The sequence below is a fragment of the Electrophorus electricus genome, chromosome 19 (assembly GCF_013358815.1).
Source record: "Electrophorus electricus isolate fEleEle1 chromosome 19, fEleEle1.pri, whole genome shotgun sequence".
NCBI classification, from domain to species: Eukaryota; Metazoa; Chordata; class Actinopteri; order Gymnotiformes; family Gymnotidae; genus Electrophorus; species Electrophorus electricus.
In genome coordinates, this window is record NC_049553.1 from 8,161,280 (window position 1) to 8,183,055 (window position 21,776).

Sequence of the window (21,776 nt, forward strand, 5' to 3'; positions counted from 1 at the left end):
TTCCCTGTATAGCTTCTCTATGACATAGCCCATGGCCAGGATGCATGCCTAGACTATAATGCTCTTTGGTCTCGTTCAGACCTCTCAAAGCCATTTACTGTTACTACTTCTCAACATTTTGTATATAGATGAACATCCACCCAGCAAAGACCCATGATTCATTATTCCTCTCTGCCACATTGGTACATGCTCTAAATGTTGCGCAACCCCCCCCCCCCCCCCCCCGCCTCTCTGTATCTCTCTTTAAACCTGCCGCTCTTTGCTGTTAGAGTCAGGCTGCCTGTGATTGGTCGGCATGAATGGGGTTGAGTTTGTATTGCAAAATCAGAAGCATGGAAATGAAAGCTTGGAAAGAGAGCATAACCCTTCCGCTTGGACTCAGCACGGTGTGGCGTTCACTCACAGCAAAAGCTGATGCAACACACACAGAGCAAGACTTCCTCTGTGTGTAAGTGTGTGTCTGTGCGAAGTGTATGTCCTCTGTCTCTACAGTGACTTCACCTACAGGTCACACTCCCCTGGCTCTTCTCAAAGTGCTGGCTATCAGGATCAGAGCAACTCTTACCGCCTCATTCATTTGTTTACATCCTGAGAAGCACCTCTTTCTGTCTAGCTTCACCCTCAGAGGGACCAACAGACTTCAGGTGAGCATTCTGTGTGTGTGTGTGTGTGTGTGTGTGTGTGTGTGTGTGTGTGTGTGTGTGTGTGTGTGTGTGTGTGTGTGAGTATGTGTGCGGTTATGTTTCAGGACCAGTTTAGGCTGGAAGCATATTAAATTTATGTGATGGCATGTGAGATGTGGAACTTGGCATGTGTTGCTTTGAATTGTGAGTGAATATGTTTGTATTGATCATGGAGCTTTAGATCAGCAGGCTATCAGAGTTTGTTGTCTGTACTAGCGACGTGTTTGTTTGCATGACTTTAAGTCTGAACTTTTTAAGTTTGGTTTGTTATGGAGTTGATGTACCATGCCTCGAGGTGCTCTGTGTGTGTGTGTGTGCATGTGTGTCTGTGTCAGTATGTGTGTGTGTGTACCTGCATGCTGAATGTATGCATGCACGTTTGGGACCAGGACAGGCATGAGAACGTTTCATGTTTTTGTTTCCGTATAGTGTCTGTGTGTGTGTGTGCCTACGCATGGGAAGTCTGGACTTTCTGAACACTTAAAGACCTTTGACTCCATCTCGTTTGGCACATGAACTTTTGCAATGTGCATATATGGCACGCACAGACACGTATATAGGTGGCCGTTCATGAGTTATAGAACAAAGAACACCATTTTGTGATTAAAATTACTGACTGGAAGAAGAACTGTTAGTGATTCTCAGTGTCTGCGGTGTGATATTAAGAAAAAACAATAACAACTATGTACAGAGTTCAGAGCTCGCTCCTGATTAATCTTTACAAGACACAAGAGTTTCAAAAACAAAAACACTTTGTTGTCTCTGAACCCTCAGAACCCTTGGATAACCCGTGCCAAGCTGTGCCAGCCAATACAACAGCACGCTGCATCTGTGCTTGCTCTGCAGATACTTTCTTTACTCGCACGCCTATTCGGTGTATCAGATAGGGTCACATGGCCTGGCAGTACTGATGTGCTGGTTTATTAGTGTGGATTCTCAGTTTTATTTTGTAGTCTGTAAAGTTAATCTCTGTATTAATCCCAAGCTCTTTGAGCAGGCTTTATCATTATATATTTCTAAATGATGTGAAATCTTTATTTTTCAGTGATATAGTCATGGGCAGATATTTCTTTAGTGTGACCTCGCAAGTGTGTGACGGCGCAGAAGTCTCGTGACACGTTAAAGAGGCAATACCTGTTACAGTGGCTGTTCCTTTCACCTTGCTGGGGGGTTACTGCAACGGGAAAAACTAGTTGACTTAGTCATCTGAAGAATTAGGTTAATTTCAAGCAAGCAGTTCAAGCATTTTGAAAGAAGAGCTTCCCTTTAGCGTGCAAATTAGAATTGCTGACATATGCTACCAGTATCATCATTGTGGAGCGTCTTCCTTAAAAGCCACTGAGCCAATTGCACACCATCCACAGCTAATTTGACAGCTGTGTCCCAGCTGTGTCCATATTGACTTATGAGGCTAACGCTAACGTGTTAGCACTCTGTTGTCAACTCAACAAACTACAAACTGCCTGGGTGACTCCTATGCGCCCTAATGGAGCCGTGTTTGCACCTGACGAGGACATAAGGTCCAGGTGTGCATTCGCGTGTCAGAGGAATGGACAAACAGTGAAGGGGTAGCAACTCAGACGGAAAGAGAGAGGACAGAGTGCAGACAGCAGGATAAGGTAAAATGGTGGGAGGTGGAGGGTTATTGCAGACTTCGGTGCTGGGGGTAGTTTTTAGCTTGTACCTCTGGGAGAGTGGGAGGGTAACGAAGTTAGAAGGTAGTCATTTTCCCCATTTGGAAAGAACAATTACTGTAGATAACAGGTCAATTGCCCTCCTGTTAGGAAAGGTTAGTCAGATATGTGTATTACTTCTTCCTATCGGGGAGCTTTTGCCCGTGAGGCTTATTAAATATAAAATTTACATATATAAATAGGCTTAAATGGTGTATGAGAGAACTCTCTCTTAGAGAATTCGTTATTTATGCACTTACTCAGCATCCCAGGTAGCCTAGGCAGTACTGTAGATTAGGCCACAAATCCTTAATATCTTGCTTAATCTGTGTATGAAAAACCTGTCCTCTAAGAATCAACATGATATACTTCAGGATTATATGGAAGCTTTATTTCCGAATATTGGGATCACTGCAGCCAGATACCCTGTGTACGTGAGTTTGGGAGTCCATGTTGACAGGTCTTGTTAAAGAAATGGTGTTTTCACAATCACCCTTTGAGCAAAAAGTTCAAAGTTCTGTTTGAAAGTCACAGACCTAGTAACTCAGTGACCCTTATACGGTTCCCAGTTATGAACTCTCTCTTCCAACAGTCTTGAGGACTGCTGAAATGATAGTGGGTAAGAGGGGGCAGAAGTGTATTTTTGGGTGATAATTTGATGGTAGTTCCAACATGTTCCCACATCAGAAGCACATGCAACCATAATAACCATAACAACACCAACTACATTCATCAGTGCCTCACTCTTTCCAAAGTCTGGTATGAGGCTTGTTTCTTTGTATCATATATTAATCAGCAGAATTGGTTAGCCCATGCAGGATAGGCCTGACTGTCTTAGAAACTGTCTTAGATTGTTAGAGTATGTGTGCACCTCTGTATTGATCAGTGATATTTTAGATGCATTATCACATATTTCTTTGGCCGCTGAGACGTGACTACTGTTGCCTAAGGCCTGGCTGAGATAAGGTGCTCAGATAAAGATAGGCTGGAGCCATTATTCACACACAAGCACACATCAGTCATACGCCATTCACCAATCGAGTTCACAGATAATGACGTAAACTGCTTGACGGGGGTGTGTAGGACAGATCGATTGTAGCAGCTGTGAAAGTGTGTGTGTGAGGCTGTGTTTACATTCCCCCAGTACATCTAGTGCATGCACTCTAACCCTTTTTCAAACTTTGGCACTAGAATTGCTTTAAAAAAATTATATGTTAGAAAAGACATTCTGACTCACACAGTGCAAAGACTAGCAATTCAACACCAGTGAGTAGAATGTGAATTAGAAACACTGAAAGCAGAACATCCAACCGGTAGATCACTTGGGTAATATAAGACCGTCTGGATATGTTAGCCAAAGATGGACATATTTAAATGTGCATATTATTTTCCTGTACAATATTCTTAAAGTTTAATGACACCTCTATGGCGTATCCTTGTGCAGGCTTCGAGTCCAACTGCAAGATACCTGCCCTTAGTCAAATTACATGCCATTAACTTGCAATTATAGACTACACCACAAGGTATCAATATATTTTAGAACTTATAAAGAGAAGGAAATGCGGACAGGAAATGGAACTCTGGCATCTCAGAACACAAAAATTCTTCTTTATTTAGGATTAACTTTCCTGGTGTATTTGTTGGGTTCTCTTGCCTGAAGGTAACATGCTAAAAGCTGTCTGGTCAACAGAGGAAAACCACTTGACATTCAGAGTCATAGCTGATGCACTACGCCAGCACCCTGTTTCATCTGGTTGGGTGACGCTGGCTGTTTGATCCTTTGGGCGTCTCTTACAGCAGCTGCTCCTGCTTATGTTTGCAAAATCTTCTTATGTTTGAAAACTAAAGGTTGGGAGGTATGACCGGTCTAATCACTACATCTCTGACACTGCTCAAGTAGTTATAAGATTTTAACACTTCACTTCTAACATTGCTCTTCAGTGTTTATGGATAATGTGAAGTGATAGCACAACATAAACCTACAACTTTTCAGTCGGCAGCACCATGTATTGTCATCCTGTCTCACAGTACAGAGGCGTCCCTTCTGTGGAGCATGGAACTGCACTGACTGGGGGACAATAAACAAGACGGGGTAGGGCTTGTTTTATATACTCTGCCCCTTCTTACACACATGGGCAGCTGTTTTAAAAAGTACTGAGGGCAAGAATATAGTTGGGTCTTTTCTGACAGGTCTCTGATGGAAAGCTAATATGATATGCTACATGACTGTGCCCAGACAAGTCTAGAGCTCCATCAGTCACATTAGGTGCTCGGCAGGAGCGAAGCCGGCACGCTCTGACAGGCTTTGAAATAGGCTGTGCGCGTACGTGCGTGTGTGCGTGTGCGCGCGCGTGTGTGTGTGTGGGAGACTTAGGAATTTTGCATTGTCACAACTACTCATCTGTCTGGGTTCAAATGACCAAATAAAGCCTGGGGAGGTGGGGTGGGGCGGGAGTTTCACATATTTGCATATTTGATTTGCTGGTTAGGTTGTATTAGTATCTATCTGGCCTGAGGCTTGCTTGGCTAATGTGTGTTCCCGTAGACAATCGCTACTAGATAGAAGCATTTATCCAGGTGAGTGAGTAATACGTTTACTCTGTTTACTCCTTTACTCTTTTGCTAGAGTAAAGGTCATTAATTAGTTAATTAGTGTTTCCTGTAAATTAAAACTAGGACGTTTTACTGTTGTTATACATTTTTATGTTCGGTAAAATGTTAAATTACTTTGAATTACATATGCAATTGATGGTGCATTTGTTTTGGAGAAGTGCAACGTTTTCATATTTTCTATGTTAGTGAAGAAAATCTCATTTTCTTTGTATATTGTAGTACTGCCTATGTCCATAAGGTGGCAGCACTAGCCCACAAAACTATCGTTACAGATTTGTGAGGCAATGAGGGACGTGACTGTGAACAGTCTAAAACAGTATGGAGGTAAACAGGAGAATATCGGAGCGCCTAACTGTTGTCATAAAATTTCAGTGGCTCATTGGTTCAGTCCTGAGAATTTATAGAAGTAATGTTGTCCAGGCCTGGGTCCATAGATTTTGAAGCGTGTCCATTCTCTCACATCATTTAGTTTTATCTTTCATTCTGTTTCTTATTCTGTCTTTATTGAAGGATGAATTCGAAGAAGACAATTTGTTATGACCAATCGCCTCATTTCTCTCTCTCTCTCTCTCTCTCTCTGTCTCTCTCTCTCCCTTCTTCCCTCCCCTCTCTCTCTCTCTCTCTCTCTCTCTCTATTTCTCTCCCTTCTTCCCTCCTCTCTCTCTCTCTCTCTCTCTCTCTCTCTCTCTCTCTCTCTCTCTCTCTCTCAGGATGTTACTGCTTTTAGGAGGGGTGAGGCATGGATTGGGCATGCTGGCCATCCAGAGGGCCTACCTACTCTCACGCTCTGCGCACACCTTGCCACAGGGCCTTGAGTATCGGCCAATCAAAAAGGTCATGGTAGCCAACAGAGGTAAGGCCATTGGTCACACCCGTCAGCGTGCCAGTCAGGTCTTTTCTCTTTAAGTGCTAGTAATCATGATCATGTCAAAGGGGCAGGACAATTCCTATTGCATTACCCCACGTTTTCCCCACCGTGCGCAGGCGAGATAGCGATCCGGGTGTTCCGGGCGTGCACGGAGCTCGGGATCCGGACGGTTGCCGTGTACTCGGAGCAGGACACGGGACAGATGCACAGGCAGAAGGCGGACGAGGCCTACCTCATCGGCAAGGGCCTGCCCCCTGTCGCTGCCTACCTTCACATCCCTGACATCATCAAAGTGGCCAAGGTCAGAGCGCTGCTCTGTGTGCAGGGGAGCGCTGCTCTGTCTGGAGACGTCCCGGGTGTCTGCCTGCTTTGTGCCCTTCTGCTTGTGCCCCATCCCAATCTGTTTTCCTCCCTGCTTGTCCGTCTCGCTGCCTGTTATCCCATCTGCTTTGACTTTGTTTCTCTGCGTCTGTCTTGCTTTCGTGGGCCAAGCGTTCATAGCGGTGGCACGCTAAATCAGACCCGATCTTCACAGCACAGGGACGTGCCGGAGAAAAAGAGAAAAAGAGCAGATACGGAATTGAAAAATCCTCCTTTAGAGGTGCGGTCAGTGGAAAAGGGCGTGGTCTGTCCTCCAGATGGCATTTTCCTCCAGACGTGGCAGCCAAATTGGGCACTCAGTGGTCTCCCTCTCATTTATACTGTAGACAGCTCATCTGTCACACTGGGAGTGTAGCCATGACCATATCAATAACATGCCCACAGACACTCTTTCCCTCTCATATATACATACACATGCGCACGCACACACACACACACACACACACACACACACAAACACCAAGCACAAACTCTCCCTTCCCCCATAAACAGATTCTGGCATAAGAAATCCAGCCAGCAATTTTGTGTAAGAGCAGTGCAATAGGTACCTTCCTCCAGAGCCATCGTCATTAGCATGTGGAACACACAACAAGCCAGTAGAGAGCCTGCCCGCCATTACCTTCTGATTGGAAGTTTAATAAAATTCCTATTTGCTGTCCAACTCTCCAGTTGATCAGAGCCGACTGCCTCCACTTCCTCTCACGTTCTCTTTTTCTGTTTTCCGTTCCTGCGACCCTTCTATCTGTTCCTTCTTTTTTCTTTGCTTTTGGTCTGCTCCGTGTCCACATTCTGTCCCCTTCCTGGCCGTCGTCTGTCCGGTCCCTGTCCGGTTCCTTTATGCCGGTTTGTCAGTCCAGACGCCCCGTCTCTCTTTGGTAGGAGAATAACGTCGACGCCATCCATCCCGGTTACGGCTTCCTGTCGGAGCGCCATGACTTTGCGCAGGCCTGTGCTGAAGCAGGGGTGAGGTTCATCGGCCCGAGCCCAGAGGTGGTGCGCAAGATGGGCGACAAGGTGGAGGCTCGCGCTCTGGCCATCCAAGCTGGTACGGTGTCCCCCGAGCAGGCCCCCAACCTACTCCATCCTTTCTCCTTTCTTCTGCTCATCTCCTGGTAATCCACCTAACGGTGTGGCTGTTTTCATTTTGTATGCATGGGCATGTGAATGTGTGTGTGTGTGTAGGTGTTCCAGTGGTTCCGGGCACAGATTCACCCATCTCCTCTCTGCAGGAGGCCCGGGAGTTCGCCAGCACCTATGGCTTCCCCATCATTTTCAAAGCTGCATATGGTGGAGGCGGGCGTGGAATGCGGGTGGTTAGGGAGTATGAGGTGTGTGTGTGTTCGTGTGTATGGAAATGTGATGACCTGAAAAACATGCTCAGAATATGAGGATATCATTCTAAACTGTTTGTCAAATAATGAGACATAATCTAAGTTCTCATTGCCTAATGATTTTGTAATTCATAACAGGTGTGTGCACAGATTATGTAACAATGTTAACATCATTATATCAATATTTAAATTATACTAACATGAGTATAAGCAAGAATATGATTGTATTATACATATTGTGCTGTTTTGTTTTGTTTGTTTTTTTCATTTTTAAGTTTCTGTCCACACAGACACTTTACATTACACTTTACATTGCACACGCAGTAGTTTGATAGTGGGATCTTGTGTTTTAAAAAAAACACTTGAGATTATGCTGTACAGTAATGTGTGTAGCAGTGTGTGTGTGTGTGTGTGTGTGTGTGTGTGTGTGTGTGTGTGTGTGTGTGTGTGCGTTTATATATGATCTATGTGTGTTTGCACCTCTGTGTCTCTGTATGAGCTGTAAATTTCAGTTTGTGGGTGTGTAATGCAGATGGCTTATCCTTTTGGGTTTGTTTGGTCATGTTGATGATTGCATTTGCAGGAGTTAGAGGAGAATTATCAGAGAGCATTCTCAGAAGCCCTAGCAGCCTTTGGAAATGGTGCTCTGTTCGTGGAGAAGTTCATCGAGAAACCACGGCACATTGAAGTGCAGATTCTAGGTGCGTTCAGGTGGATGCGTGTTTATGTATGTCTGTGTGTGTGTGTTCCTCTTACTATGATTTGTTATCTTGTCTCTCGTGTTTTCCAGCCCTCATGCTGGAGAATTTTCACTCATTAGGCGTGATTTGCTCCTCTGGTTTTGTGCGCTTAGTCGATATGATACAGCTGAAGTAAGCATTGCTTGTTAAGAAAGAATAAAAGCGTGTCAATGAAAGGCGTGCAAAAGAAATAAACCAACTGGCTCAGTTTAAGCTACTCTTCCTGCATCCTAATATCTTGTGACCAGGGTGAGATATCTGTGTACCAATTAATCCAGACCTGAGAAAATAACAGTATACCTGGAGAAGAGAAACGCTGTCCGTGTAACATTCACGTGTTTGTAAACACACTCACGCTGGGTGTCTCTGTCTTTCGCTCCCGCTTTCTCAGGTGATAAGTACGGAAATGTCATTCATTTGTATGAGAGAGACTGCTCCATTCAGAGGCGGCACCAGAAGGTAGTGGAGATTGCCCCTGCTGCACAGCTTCACCCTCATCTCCGAGACAGGCTCACCTCTGACTCAGTCAGCCTGGCAAAGAAGGTACACGCCTGCGCACACGCCCACGTACGCACGCCGTGTAGTTCCCACCTGCTGTCCGAGGCCGGAGCCCGGTAGCTTGCATGCCGTGTGAGAGTGAGGATGGGCTTGTGCCACTGTGGCCTGCTGCGTTTTCCCTGTACAGACTGAGATGAAGTCCCGGGGTCTTAGTTATCGCTTGCTGCTAAACACTGCTGAAGGCAGATGGGAGGAATCGCTGATTTATGAACTCCAGCAGCACCGTCGTCATCATCATCATCATCATCATCATCTAGGTCTCTTTCTCTGACTTTCTCTCTCTCTCCCTCCCTCTCTGTCAGTCTCTTCCTACCACTCACATTCTCTCCATCTCCTCTTTCCTCCCTTTCTCTCGCTGCCTTTTTTTTTTCTATTTAGCTCCCCCTTTCTCGCCGTCGCTCCCCCTTTCTCGCCGTCGCGCCCCCTTTCTCGCCGTCGCTCCCCCTTTCTCGCCGTCGCTCCCCCTTTCTCGCCGTCGCTCCCCCTTTCTCGCCGTCGCTCCATCTCTTTCTCCCTCTTCAGTGGCCCCGTTCTCCCGCAAACTGTGCTTTGACATCTTACTTTGTAAACCTACGAAAATGGGTTGTGGTTTCCATTCTTTTGACCTCGCTGTTTTCTTTATATTGTGGGATTTTATAAAAAAGATTTGAGATGCAGGTAAGGCGGGGGGGGGGGGCTGAGAGTGACAAATGGCTTTTCTGTGTGAGCGTGTGAGTGCGTACGCACCTACGTGCACGTGTTTGTGACGCTGCTCGGCTGTGTAATTTGTAGCACAGGGAAATGTCTTGTTTTGCAAATGTAATAAGATATTATTCCTCATCCTGGAATCACATGTTTGAATCCTCATACACTCTCTAGCTCAGTTATTTTGTGAAGCCTAATTCAATGTTTTCTTAACAACTGTGAAGTCTTGTAGTGGCTTAAAATGGCTTTTCTCCCCAGTGACTGCTGGGTTTTGCAGGTCTGCAATAATATCTCTAGCTTAGTTCTGCTGTACAATATTTCACTTGCTTATGAAGAACAATGCAGTTAGTACTACATTAACCTGAAACAATAATGTTAAGAGGTTTAAAGTCTTATGTCGGGTGTCATAATGTCCCTGTGGATGAAGGATTTGAGAGGGTGAGGAAATTGACATTTAGCTGCTCAGGAGGGCAAATTGAAGGGAAAATCCCTCCTGCTGCATCCTGGGAAAATCTTCTCTTTTTAGGGATTAACCTGTTGATCTGTGTGCCCCGTCAAAACTGCTGCCACACACATACAAACACACACACACACACACACACACACTTGTAATCACTGTGAGGTGAGTCCATCTCAGAGATCTGTAATCCCACTGTCACAGACTGCTAACACTCAGTAATGTCCAGAAGTGTGTCTAAATCTCTCTCTCTGTCTGTGTGTGTGTGTGTGTGTGTGTGTGTGTGTGGTGTGTGGTGTGTGTGTGTGTGTGAGCATAGTTTGCTTGTTTTCTCCACAATCACCGTTACCAATTCCCATCTGCTAGTAAAGTCTGAGCTGTCAGCTTTGATAAGTCATTCTCTCATATGAGACTGAAATTTGTATGTGTCGTCCTTTAAACTAACATTAGTGATGTTGACAGGCACGGAGTGGTGTGGGGGTTGGGGATGATGGGAAGGATGGAGGGGCAGGGGAAAAGACAGGATGGATATATTTTTCCATTTTTATCCGTTGATGAAACTTGGCAAGATGACGGTTTAACATGTTGACAGGGAACCGTCAGACTGCAGTGCGACTTTTTTGCCAGCAGGTGGCGGTACCGACGTCGATGACCCTACCGTCATCTGGTCGGGAACTTGAAGTATTTATTAAAATGTGTCGAAAATGTTATCGGGTGTGTCCCAACGGCCATCCCTTCACTGTAAACTAGAATACATATAGGGATAAACGTTAAATGGTTTGACATCCCTTCATTGTAAACTAGAATACATACAGGGATAAACGTTTAATGATGAGCGAAGATCACTCCTCCCGCATTAGTAGCTAACAGCGCAAATCATTAGTCTCTTCAGGCCGGATATCTAGGCCCATCCCGCCCTAATTCTTTTGCCTTATTCTCAACACTCCATCGTCATTTTTCTTCATTATCTGGTGTGTACAGGAATGTTTTAGCGGCAGTTATCTCGTGTGCCAGTCAGTGGCGAAAGCTGAGCGATAGCCGCATCACGCACGTTGTATCCTCTCGCCCCTGCCATGACGTCGGACTACGTGACCTTGACCACCGTGCAGGAATAATGACGCTTCCCTACGTCATTGCTCTGATACCTGTGGTTGAAGAGAAGGTGTAAGTGCACGAGTGTGTGTGTGTGTGTGTGTGTGTGTGTGTGTGTGTGCGCCACATGAGAGAAATTCAAATTGTGACAAATTTCAGGAAATATCATTGGAGCATAACAAATAATACACTATTAAATCTACATATTTTCAGAATCTGTGTGTATTTTGTGTTCGTCAGTAAATAGAACAATATTTAAAATCAGTTTACAACATTTTAACAGAATATTTGTACTTCAGCTGGCAAATTAACCAAATTTAAAACAATTAACTAAGCTGAAAATGATTCTGATACTATATTATGCACCATGTCGCTATGTTGTGTGCATACCCAAGCACTTTTGTTTGTGCAAGCTTTTTTGTTTATAACCTGTCCGTGAGGCTTAATGAAAACTTCTACACCCAATGCCACAATGGTAAGGGGCGTAATGAGGAGTTAATGAACATGCGTGAAACCTTAGAATAGCTTTAATGAAACTGTATGTGCTACAATACGAAGACTTTGTGCAGCCATAGCGGTAGCATGGTGGCGTGCGTGCGTGCGTGCGAGCCCTGTGGTCACTGGACTACGTGCTGAGAGTGACTTCAATCATCGCCATGGATGAGCGGCAACAGGAGCTGTAGTGTGGATCAGTGGAAAGATGGATAGATGGGTGGATGGATGGATGAACGGATGGCGGTAAAGGGAGGAAGGGAACTGCAGGGAGGGGTGGGAGACGGCGAGAGAGAATGGGTTGTTAGAGGAAGAGTGGGAAGAGGAGAGATTTTTCAGAGGATCAGGTGCAACTGAGGGAGAGAGGAGAGGGAGATAATAAGGAATTCAAATATGTTACACATGAGAAATGGCAGAATGTGTTAAAATATGAGCACAATATGTTTACCAATATTTTTCTAACCTGCCACGCTAGAGAAAACAAGCAAACCCTATCTTAACCTAATCACATATATATATATATATATATATATATATTATAGCAGAGTGGTGCAGCGGAAGCGTGCTGGGCCCATAACACAAAGGTCGATGGATCAAAAAACCATCCTCTGCTAATAGGAGCTTGTCTTATTTCAACCATTTCACGACGAGTTATACTGTGTATGACTATGTATGTGACAAATAAACCAAACTTGAATATATATATATACTTCAATACACCTGATGATACACACACAGAATTTTTATATACATATACACACACTTTTACCACTTTCATTTATATATATATATATATACACACACTTTTACCACTTTCATTTATATATATATACATATACACACACTTTTACCACTTTCATTTATATATATATATATATACACACACTTTTACCACTTTCATTTATATATATATATATATATATACACACACTTTTACCACTTTCATTTATATATATATATATATATATATACACACACTTTTACCACTTTCATTTATATATATATATATATATACACACACTTTTACCACTTTTCATTTATATATATATACATATACACACACTTTTACCACTTTCATTTATATATATATATATATACACACACTTTTACCACTTTCATTTATATATATATATATATATATATACACACTTTTACCACTTTCATTTATATATATATATATATACACACACTTTTACCACTTTCATTTATTTATATATATATATATATATACACACACTTTTACCACTTTCATTTATATATATATTATATACATATACACACACTTTTACCACTTTCATTTATATATATATATATATATATATATATATATATATATATATATATATTTTTTTTTTTATATATATATATATATATACACACACTTTTACCACTTTCATTTATATATATATATATATACACACACTTTTACCACTTTCATTTATTTATATATATATATATATATACACACACTTTTACCACTTTCATTTATATATATATATATATACATATACACACACTTTTACCACTTTCATTTATATATATATATATATATATATATATATATATATATATATATATATTTTTTTTTTTAATATATAGTATATATATATATATATATATATATATATATATATATATATACATATACACACACTTTTACCACTTTCATTTATATATATATATATATATATATATATATATATACACACACTTTTACCACTTTTTAATGTTTTAATGTTCATTGCTTTGGCACCGGTTGTTAATGAATATTCATGACAATAAATGAATTTAAATTTGAGAGAGAGGAGGGAAGGGGGGGGACAGAAAGTGGAGAGAAAGAGAAAAAGAAAGGAGGAGAAAGACTGAAAAGAGTGATGGTTGAGGGGGAGGCTAGTTCTGCCATGACGTTTCTGTGTTGGCTCATTTAACTGAGCACAAGCCATTGTGGGCCAGCTAGCGCTCACTTTGCCTACAACTGTCCGTACGTTCTCTGTCTCTGTCCCTCACACTCTCCTCTAATATTTCATTAATTCTGCTGTCTGGGTTCTGTCGTCCACTCCTCCCCTTCCGCTCCTCTGTGGCAGCCTGTTTAACAGTTGGAGCCCTTTGGGTTTGCCGTTGCAGAGCTCAAACCAATGAATGCTTGACTTTCCTGTGGGCTGATTCACTACCGGTGATTTTATCCGATAAAACTAAAATTGACACACCTATAACTTCAACCTTCGCATTGTTTGGCTCCAGAACTGTGTGCGTTTGCCCCATGTTGATTTGAAGGTCAGTAATATACTGTAGACTGCTTGTTGATGATGTAAAAATCTGCGTGTGAGTGAGTATGCATGAGAGGGAGAAAGATGAAATTTCAAGCATCACTGCCACTGAGAGAGAAAGAGCGCAATTTGTTCTTATCATTGGAAAATGAGAGTAGGAGTTGCAGGAAACCTAAACCACACCATCTTTGTTTGAGAAAAGAGTGAAAAGACCAAATCCAGAGATATAGTGAGGGATAGGGTGAACAAGATCAAGGAATAGCAAGTGAAGAGCATGAAGTCTGCTGACAGGATGAAAGGAAAGAAGGGAATGAACAGAGAAGAGATGAATGAGAGAGAAGAGGAAACTGTGAAGGACGTGTAGATGAAGGGCGTTCTTATGGTGTCAAAACGAAACACAAACGCAGCGCTAGTCCAGGAAAATTACGCTCCGTGCATAAGACTAAAGATGACTGGTGACCGACGTGGCCGAGACTGAACTGCTTACAGTAGACTGCCATGACAAATGTTCTCTGGAACATACAAATACATGTGTGTGAGCATGCCTACACACACACACTCACAGAAAAGGCACTTTCTGATTTTTTGTTTCTCGACTGACTGATTATTGAGCAGGTCTCTCAGTGACACTCACCTACTATCACAGCCTACATATCTGCTTGTACAGCCCTGTATACGTTCTGCCAGAATCTGCTCACAATCTGCCAGTTTGTGTCCCTCTTCACCAGAAAAGCCATGAGTCATCACTGAAATCCTGCCTGTTGTCTGGGAGGCTTGAAAATCTGACCCTATTATTAGAAGGCGAGAGACCTTCTTGGGTCAGTGCTACCTCATTTCAACTCTTCCTCCCTCTCTCCTTCTCTCTCTCTCTGCCCTGGTTCCCTCTCTCCCTCCTTCCTCCGGGCCATCCTCTGCCCCCGTCACCCTCACTAAAATGCTAAATGCACTTATTAACTCCCCGAAGAAACAGAGGAACAATGTGGAACGGAGCAGAATTAAAAGGATCACGAGAGACGGGATTGGCAGATTTAACTCACCTGATGTCGCTACTAACTGGCCACCTCTCCTCCGCAGCTGTGATTTAACAAGCATGCAGGTGCTGTTTGAAACCACACTGACAGAAGACCCCAGGTGTCCTTCCACGTCCCTAAAGAGGGGCAGGATTTCACGGTTCCCAGCATTCCCAGCTCCAGGTTAAACTGAGCGGAGTTCACACCTGCATAGGTAAACTGCGAGACATTATTGCGAGACGTTCCCTCCCGACGAGAAGGGCATCTGCGGTGGTGTCTGTAGAAAGGCTGTGTTGAGAGCTCACATGCCATCACCACGGGCTGCGAGTCCCCTGTGGTGATGTTCTGCTCTGCTTTAATGGGCAGCGCGTGGCGTGCGTCCTGCAGCTGGTGTGAGTGTTCACCCACTGCCTCTGCGGCCTTGGTGCTGGTGGGCATCTTGCTCTCCACACGATGACCTGCTACTGCCCTCTATGTGCCAAGCTGAAAAGCTGTGGGAATATTTGTCTCTTTGGTGCCAAAAATGTGTAATGACATAAAAAAAAAAAAGATCCAGAGAGGTGCAGTGTTTTTAAGTACAGATGTTGTAGCAGTCTCCCACTACCACCCCACGAACATGCTCTATAGATTCATAGCACGTTCTGAAGCACTTAATCATCTGTAATTGTGTCAGAGACTGATGCATAATACATAGATATTTAATGCATAATAGATGGCTCTCTAATCAAACATAAGATATTCACATGTGGGTGGCATTGGTGCACAAACAGGCATGCTAGGAGCACTGAAACCCTACTTGGCTCAGAATCTAATCAAATATATTTCTGCTCCTATTGCAAGTTTATTAGTGGCTCTGTGTATGTGTGTGTGTGTGTGTGTGTGTCTGGGCTGGAGTTTATCTGATATGGCCGCGTATGACAGAACTAGTATGTTCGAATCTTCAGTGATTTCCCCCCCCCCTTTTCTCTCTCTCTCTCTCTCGGTTTCTGCCAACCATCCTTCTTTCCTCAAAAACAGATTTAAATTGCAGATGGGTTTATTGGCAAGGCAGTGAATGTGTAACTACAAGCAATTAGCTTATAGCTTAGAGGTGGTTGGTCATACAGAAAGCTGAACCTGTGGGTCATTTCTGTAGTGGGATTTAAGGAAGAACCAAATCAAGATCTAAAGCTCTAACACGATCCTTAGCTAACCTGATCCTGTCATTGTCTGCTCATGGATTACCTCTGCTCTCTCCAGAGCATTAAAAATCATTATTCAATGTCCTGCTGTGTGTATGTTCTCTGTTCTCTCTCTCTCACTCAGACACACCATACACACACACACCACACACACACACACACACACACACACACACACACACACACTGGAGTGGGCACTGTACAAATTACTTCCAAATCTTGGCCAAACAGGCAATGGTATTTAAACTGAGCTGACATACTAGCATGATAATTCCATATGCACACACACATGCCCGCACGCACAGACTTGGACACATTTTCACAATTTCACACATTGCAAATGAACCACATTCTCATACCACAGAAATAATGCTTAGGATCAATTCTTTAGCCAAACAGAAAAGGCAATAGTCTCTCACACCTACAGGGCAAAATTTAAGTGATGAATGGGAACTAATGACCCAGTGTTTCCCATTGTAGTCTGTCACTCTTTCTTTTGCAGTATCTCTCTCTCTCTCACACACACACACGCACGCACACACGCACGCACGCACACACGCACGCACACACGCGCACACACACACACACACACACACACACACCTCCCATAGCCCTAGTCCGTGTCAGCTGGTGCGAGTGATATGAGTAGGATGAGTATGGTGCTTGTTTGTGCAGCAGGCAGCCATGGCCCTGGCCTACTTTATTCCCCTCATTCCCCTCCTGAGCCAAATTCACTTCTTCACTCCCTCGTTCTGTCAGAGTGATGAGACTTTGCCTTTTTTGAGATGAGAGGGAGAGCTCGTGAGAGACCAATACTTTCTAGCAGCTGTTGCCACCGTCTTTCTGAGAATGTTCCGTTAACACGCTCACCGGAGCTCTACAGGTGTGTGTGTGTGTGTGTGTGTGTGTGTGTGTGTTTGTACCGTGCGTGTAACCGTGTGTCTCTTTCAGAGTTGGACAGATACTCATCCTCGCCTGCCCCAACCAGCCATCATGAATGGTTGCCATGGTGACTGGCTAGAGTCCCATGGTCGGGGCCTGGTTTATTGGACGTGTGAGGTAGCAATCAAACATCATCTCGGCCAGCTCTGGTCATTTGTCTGCCTGCATGTCTCTCTGCAGGTCAGGCTTCTCACTTTCATTCAATTCAGTGGCTTGACCCCACCCACCTGACCTGATTGGTCACTGTGTTGACAACATTAAATTGCTAAAACAGTATGTGTGCGTCAGCAGGGAGGGCTGGGAGCCGCGCTGTCTCCAGTGATTAAACTTGCTCCAGAATCCTCCTGCCATTTTGGGGGGCAGTTGTTAGGGTTGCTGTTATTCCCACGTGTTCGTCTTTTCGATCGTTCCGGATCCTTCAGTACTATATCAGTCTAGCTGATATTGGCTCACTTACCTTCCCTGCTTGTCCTCTAATCTCTAATCCCATTGTAGACATTGTTTTTTATTTTCAAACTGATTAATTTAGTAAGTAAGATGGGGATTTTTTTTTTCAATTTTGTAATTTTAAATTATGAAAAGCACTGGGGGAACTGCATAATATATAGTATATGCTATTTTTAGAAACCCATCACAATAATGGCATGGGACTATTTATAGACATTATTGTGTCATGTGACTATAAATAGTTCTGCATCATTGTGTCATGTGTCTATATATAGTCCTGCATCATTATTGCGTCATGTGTCTATAAATAGTCCCGCGTCATTATTGTGACATGTTTATAAATAATCCCGCATCATTAATGTTACGTGTGTCTATAAATAGTCCCGCGCCATTATTGTGGTCTGTCTATAAATAGTCCTGCGTCATTATTGTGGTCTGTCTATAAATAGTCCCGCGTCATTATTGTGGTCTGTCTATAAATAGTCCCGCGTCATTATTGTGGTCTGTCTATAAATAGTCCTGCGTCATTATTGTGGTCTGTCTATAAATAGTCCTGTGTCATTATTGCGTCATGTGTCTATAAATAGTCCCGTGTCATTATTGTGGTCTGTCTATAAATAGTCCCGCGTAATTATTGTGTCATGTGTCTATAAATAGTCCCGTGTCATTATTGTGGTCTGTCTATAAATAGTCCCACGTCATTATTGTGGTCTGTCTATAAATAGTCCCACGTCATTGTGTCATGTGTCTATAGTCTCACATCATTATTGTGACATGTCTACTAATAGTCCCGTGTCATTATTGTGTCATATGTCTATAAATGGTCCCGTGTCATTATTGTCATATTTCTATAAATAGTCCCGCCTCTTTATTGTGTCGGGTGTCTATAAATAGTCCCGCGTCATTATTGTGTCATGTGTCTATAAATAGTCCCATGTCATTATTGTGGTCTGTCTATAAATAGTCCCGTGTCATTATTGCGTCATGTGTCTATAAATAGTCCCGTGTCATTATTGTGATGGGTGTCTATAAATAGTCCCGTGTCTTTATTGTGATGGGAGTCTATAGTCCTGCTTCATTATTGTGATGGGAGTCTATAAATAGTCCCGCGTCATTATTGTGTCATGTGTCTATAAATAGTCCCGTGTCATTATTGCGTCATGTGTCTATAAATAGTCCCGTGTCATTATTGCGTCATGTGTCTATAAATAGTCCCGTGTCATTATTGTGATGGGTGTCTATAAATAGTCCCACGTCTTTATTGTGATGGGTGTCTATAAATAGTCCCGCGTCATTATTGTGTCATGTGTCTATAAATAGTCCCGTGTCATTATTGTGTCATGTGTCTATAAATAGTCCCGTGTCATTATTGCGTCATGTGTCTATAAATAGTCCCATGTCATTATTGCGTCGTGTCTATAAATAGTCCTGTGTCATTATTGCGTCATGTGTCTATAAATAGTCCCGTGTCATTATTGTGATGGGTGTCTATAAATAGTCCCGTGTCTTTATTGTGATGGGTGTCTATAAATAGTCCCACGTCTTTATTGTGATGGGAGTCTATAAATAGTCCCACGTCTTTATTGTGATGGGAGTCTATAAATAGTCCCACGTCTTTATTGTGATGGGAGTCTATAGTCCTGCTTCATTATTGTGATGGGTGTCTATAAATAGTCCCACATCTTTATTGTGATGGGAGTCTATAAATAGTCCCATGTCTTTATTGTGATGGGTCTCTATAAATAGTCCCACGTCTTTATTGTGATGGGAGTCTATAGTCCTGCTTCATTATTGTGATGGGTGTCTATAAATAGTCCCACGTCTTTATTGTGATGGGAGTCTATAAATAGTCCCGTGTCTTTATTGTGATGGGAGTCTATAGTCCTGCTTCATTATTGTGATGGGTGTCTATAAATAGTCCCACGTCTTTATTGTGATGGGTGTCTATAAATAGTCCCACGTCTTTATTGTGATGGGAGTCTATAAATAGTCCCGTGTCTTTATTCTGATGGGAGTCTATAGTCCTGCTTCATTATTGTGATGGGTGTCTATAAATAGTCCCACGTCTTTATTGTGATGGGAGTCTATAAATAGTCCCACGTCTTTATTGTGATGGGAGTCTATAAATAGTCCCACGTCTTTATTGTGATGGGAGTCTATAAATAGTCCCACGTCTTTATTGTGATGGGAGTCTATAAATAGTCCCACGTCTTTATTGTGATGGGTGTCTATAAATAGTCCCACGTCTTTATTGTGATGGGAGTCTATAAATAGTCCCGTGTCTTTATTCTGACGGGAGTCTATAGTCCTGCTTCATTATTGTGATGGGTGTCTATAAATAGTCCCACGTCTTTATTGTGATGGGAGTCTATAAATAGTCCCACGTCTTTATTGTGATGCATTTAGCTGCACTGCCATTCGCCTGCATAACAGATATACAATCCCATTATATAAACGCATATGGCAACTGCACATGTGAGTCCATACATGCTGGCAGAGATTTCTCATAAAATCACACTGAACGGCACACCTTAAGCAAAAACATTTGGTCAATATGCAACTAACCAGAGGCAAATGTTTGGATTTGCTGAACAGACGTTTAGTTGAAGAAAACAAAAACAAACAAATTACCAGACAAAAATGAAAAGCCATATATGCCACAGTGGATGTGACAGTGAAGGAGCCTGCAAGGCTTCCTATAGCAATGGGGGAAATGTGCACAGCTGTGTACTAGCTGTACCCAGCACTTTGCCTTAATGATGGAGCTGATGACAGGCCACCCTGTCATTGCCTGCCATGCCGATTCTCCAGTTTTTCTCTGCCTTCAATTTTTAAACAAAGATCTGGGTGTAATCTCAGCACATAAAACATGTTTAAAACTCTATATTTGTGTGCGTGTGCGTGTGCGTGTGCGTGTGCGTGTGCGTGTGTGTGTGAGTGCGTGTGTGTGAGTGCGTGTGTGTGAGTGCGTGTGTGTGAGTGCGTGTGTGTGTGAGTGCGTGTGTGTGTGAGTGCGTGTGTGTGTGAGTGCGTGTGTGTGTGAGTGCGTGCGCGTGTGTGTGAGTGCGTGCGTGTGTGAGTGCGTGAGTGTGTGCGTGTGCATGCGTGTGTGAGTGCGTGAGTGTGCGTGCGTGTGTGAGTGAGTGCGTGAGTGTGCGTGAGTGTGCATGTGTGTGTGAGTGCATGTGTGTGTGCGTGAGTGCGTGCGTGTGTGTGAGTGCGTGAGTGCGTGTGTGTGTGTGCGTGTGTGTGTGTGTGTGCATGCATGTATGTATGTATGTATAGCCATATATACTGCTCTAAGGCGAAGCTCAGCCGTGCCATGTGGTGCTACCTGGAAGCCTGCAAGAGCCCAGGGCACTGACAGGTCAGTGGGATGGTGGGGCAGGTGCCCAGCATGCACTCTCCCCCCAAGCACACAGTCCTGACTGATGGCTGAAAGAGACGCAGCCACACGCCACACCTCCCAATGAGGTGGAGGCTTCCGCCTGCCTCAGACAGGAATGAAGGAGAGAGGTTAGGTTTACAGATCAGTGCTCGTGTAGAAGATTGGATGCGTTTGGAAAGACTGAACAAGATGTGAGCATCGTATTCTTAGATGCCTTTTCCTCTGATGTGTTTTCGGTGTGTCTCTGCCTCCATTTGATCATCAGAGTTCCTTCATTAAGAGGGAGAGAGAGAGAGAGAGAGAGAGAGAGAGAGAGAGAGATGCCAGGAAAGAGTGACAGAGGAATTCATAAAAACCTGTTTTTATGGGGGAGAGAGACAGAGCGAGACAGAGAGACATGGTGACAGACTAGACTTTTGTGTGTGGAAAGGCTGAGGTAGATTAAAGGACCTCCTGGAGAAGAACTAAAGAGGAAGATGAGGCAGAGGAAGATACAGAGGAGACACAATTACACAGTGTAATAAGACTGTCATCATGGAGCACATATTTTATTTTATTTCATAGGCACTGTTGCCATGGATACTGTTGCTCTGCCCTGAGAGTCTTAAACATGGGTTTGGGGAGTGTTGCAATGACTCTCTCACTGTCACTCTCTCACTTTCACTCACTCACACTCACTCGCACACCTTATTGTGTTTCATTCATTGTCAATCAGCACCTTCTAAGCAGTCTTTCACTCATTCTCCCTCAGTCTTCTTTGGCTCCCCCGTTTCTCCTGCAACTATCTTCTCTCTCTGTCATGCTGCTGGAATTGCAGGAGAAGTTAACACCTGGGACTACACTGGCTGGCTGAGTTATAGTGTAAACAGCTGAGAAACGTTCAGATTACTCTGCGCCTGCCTGCGTGCGCACGCATATAGAGTTTCCCTCAAGTCTTTGTGTTACTGCAGTATCCACCATTACATCAAG

General features: G+C 43.4%; 1 protein-coding gene across 2 annotated transcripts in view; it reads left to right on the top strand.

The window, feature by feature from the left end:
* The first annotated feature begins 417 nt into the window (after positions 1-417).
* Positions 418-21,776, top strand: part of pcxb (pyruvate carboxylase b) — a 136,807-nt gene continuing 115,448 nt past the window's right edge. The window contains exons 1-7 of one of the 2 annotated variants that reach the window (XM_035519670.1): positions 418-644; positions 5,680-5,822; positions 5,954-6,138; positions 7,098-7,263; positions 7,401-7,546; positions 8,133-8,250; positions 8,681-8,832. In XM_035519670.1, the coding sequence (XP_035375563.1) occupies positions 5,681-5,822; positions 5,954-6,138; positions 7,098-7,263; positions 7,401-7,546; positions 8,133-8,250; positions 8,681-8,832 (909 nt within the window). In that variant the 5' untranslated portion in view covers positions 418-644; position 5,680. Of the gene's footprint in view, positions 645-2,270; positions 2,303-5,679; positions 5,823-5,953; positions 6,139-7,097; positions 7,264-7,400; positions 7,547-8,132; positions 8,251-8,680; positions 8,833-21,776 lie in introns of those variants that run through there. The other variant, XM_035519671.1, reaches the window with a different exon arrangement.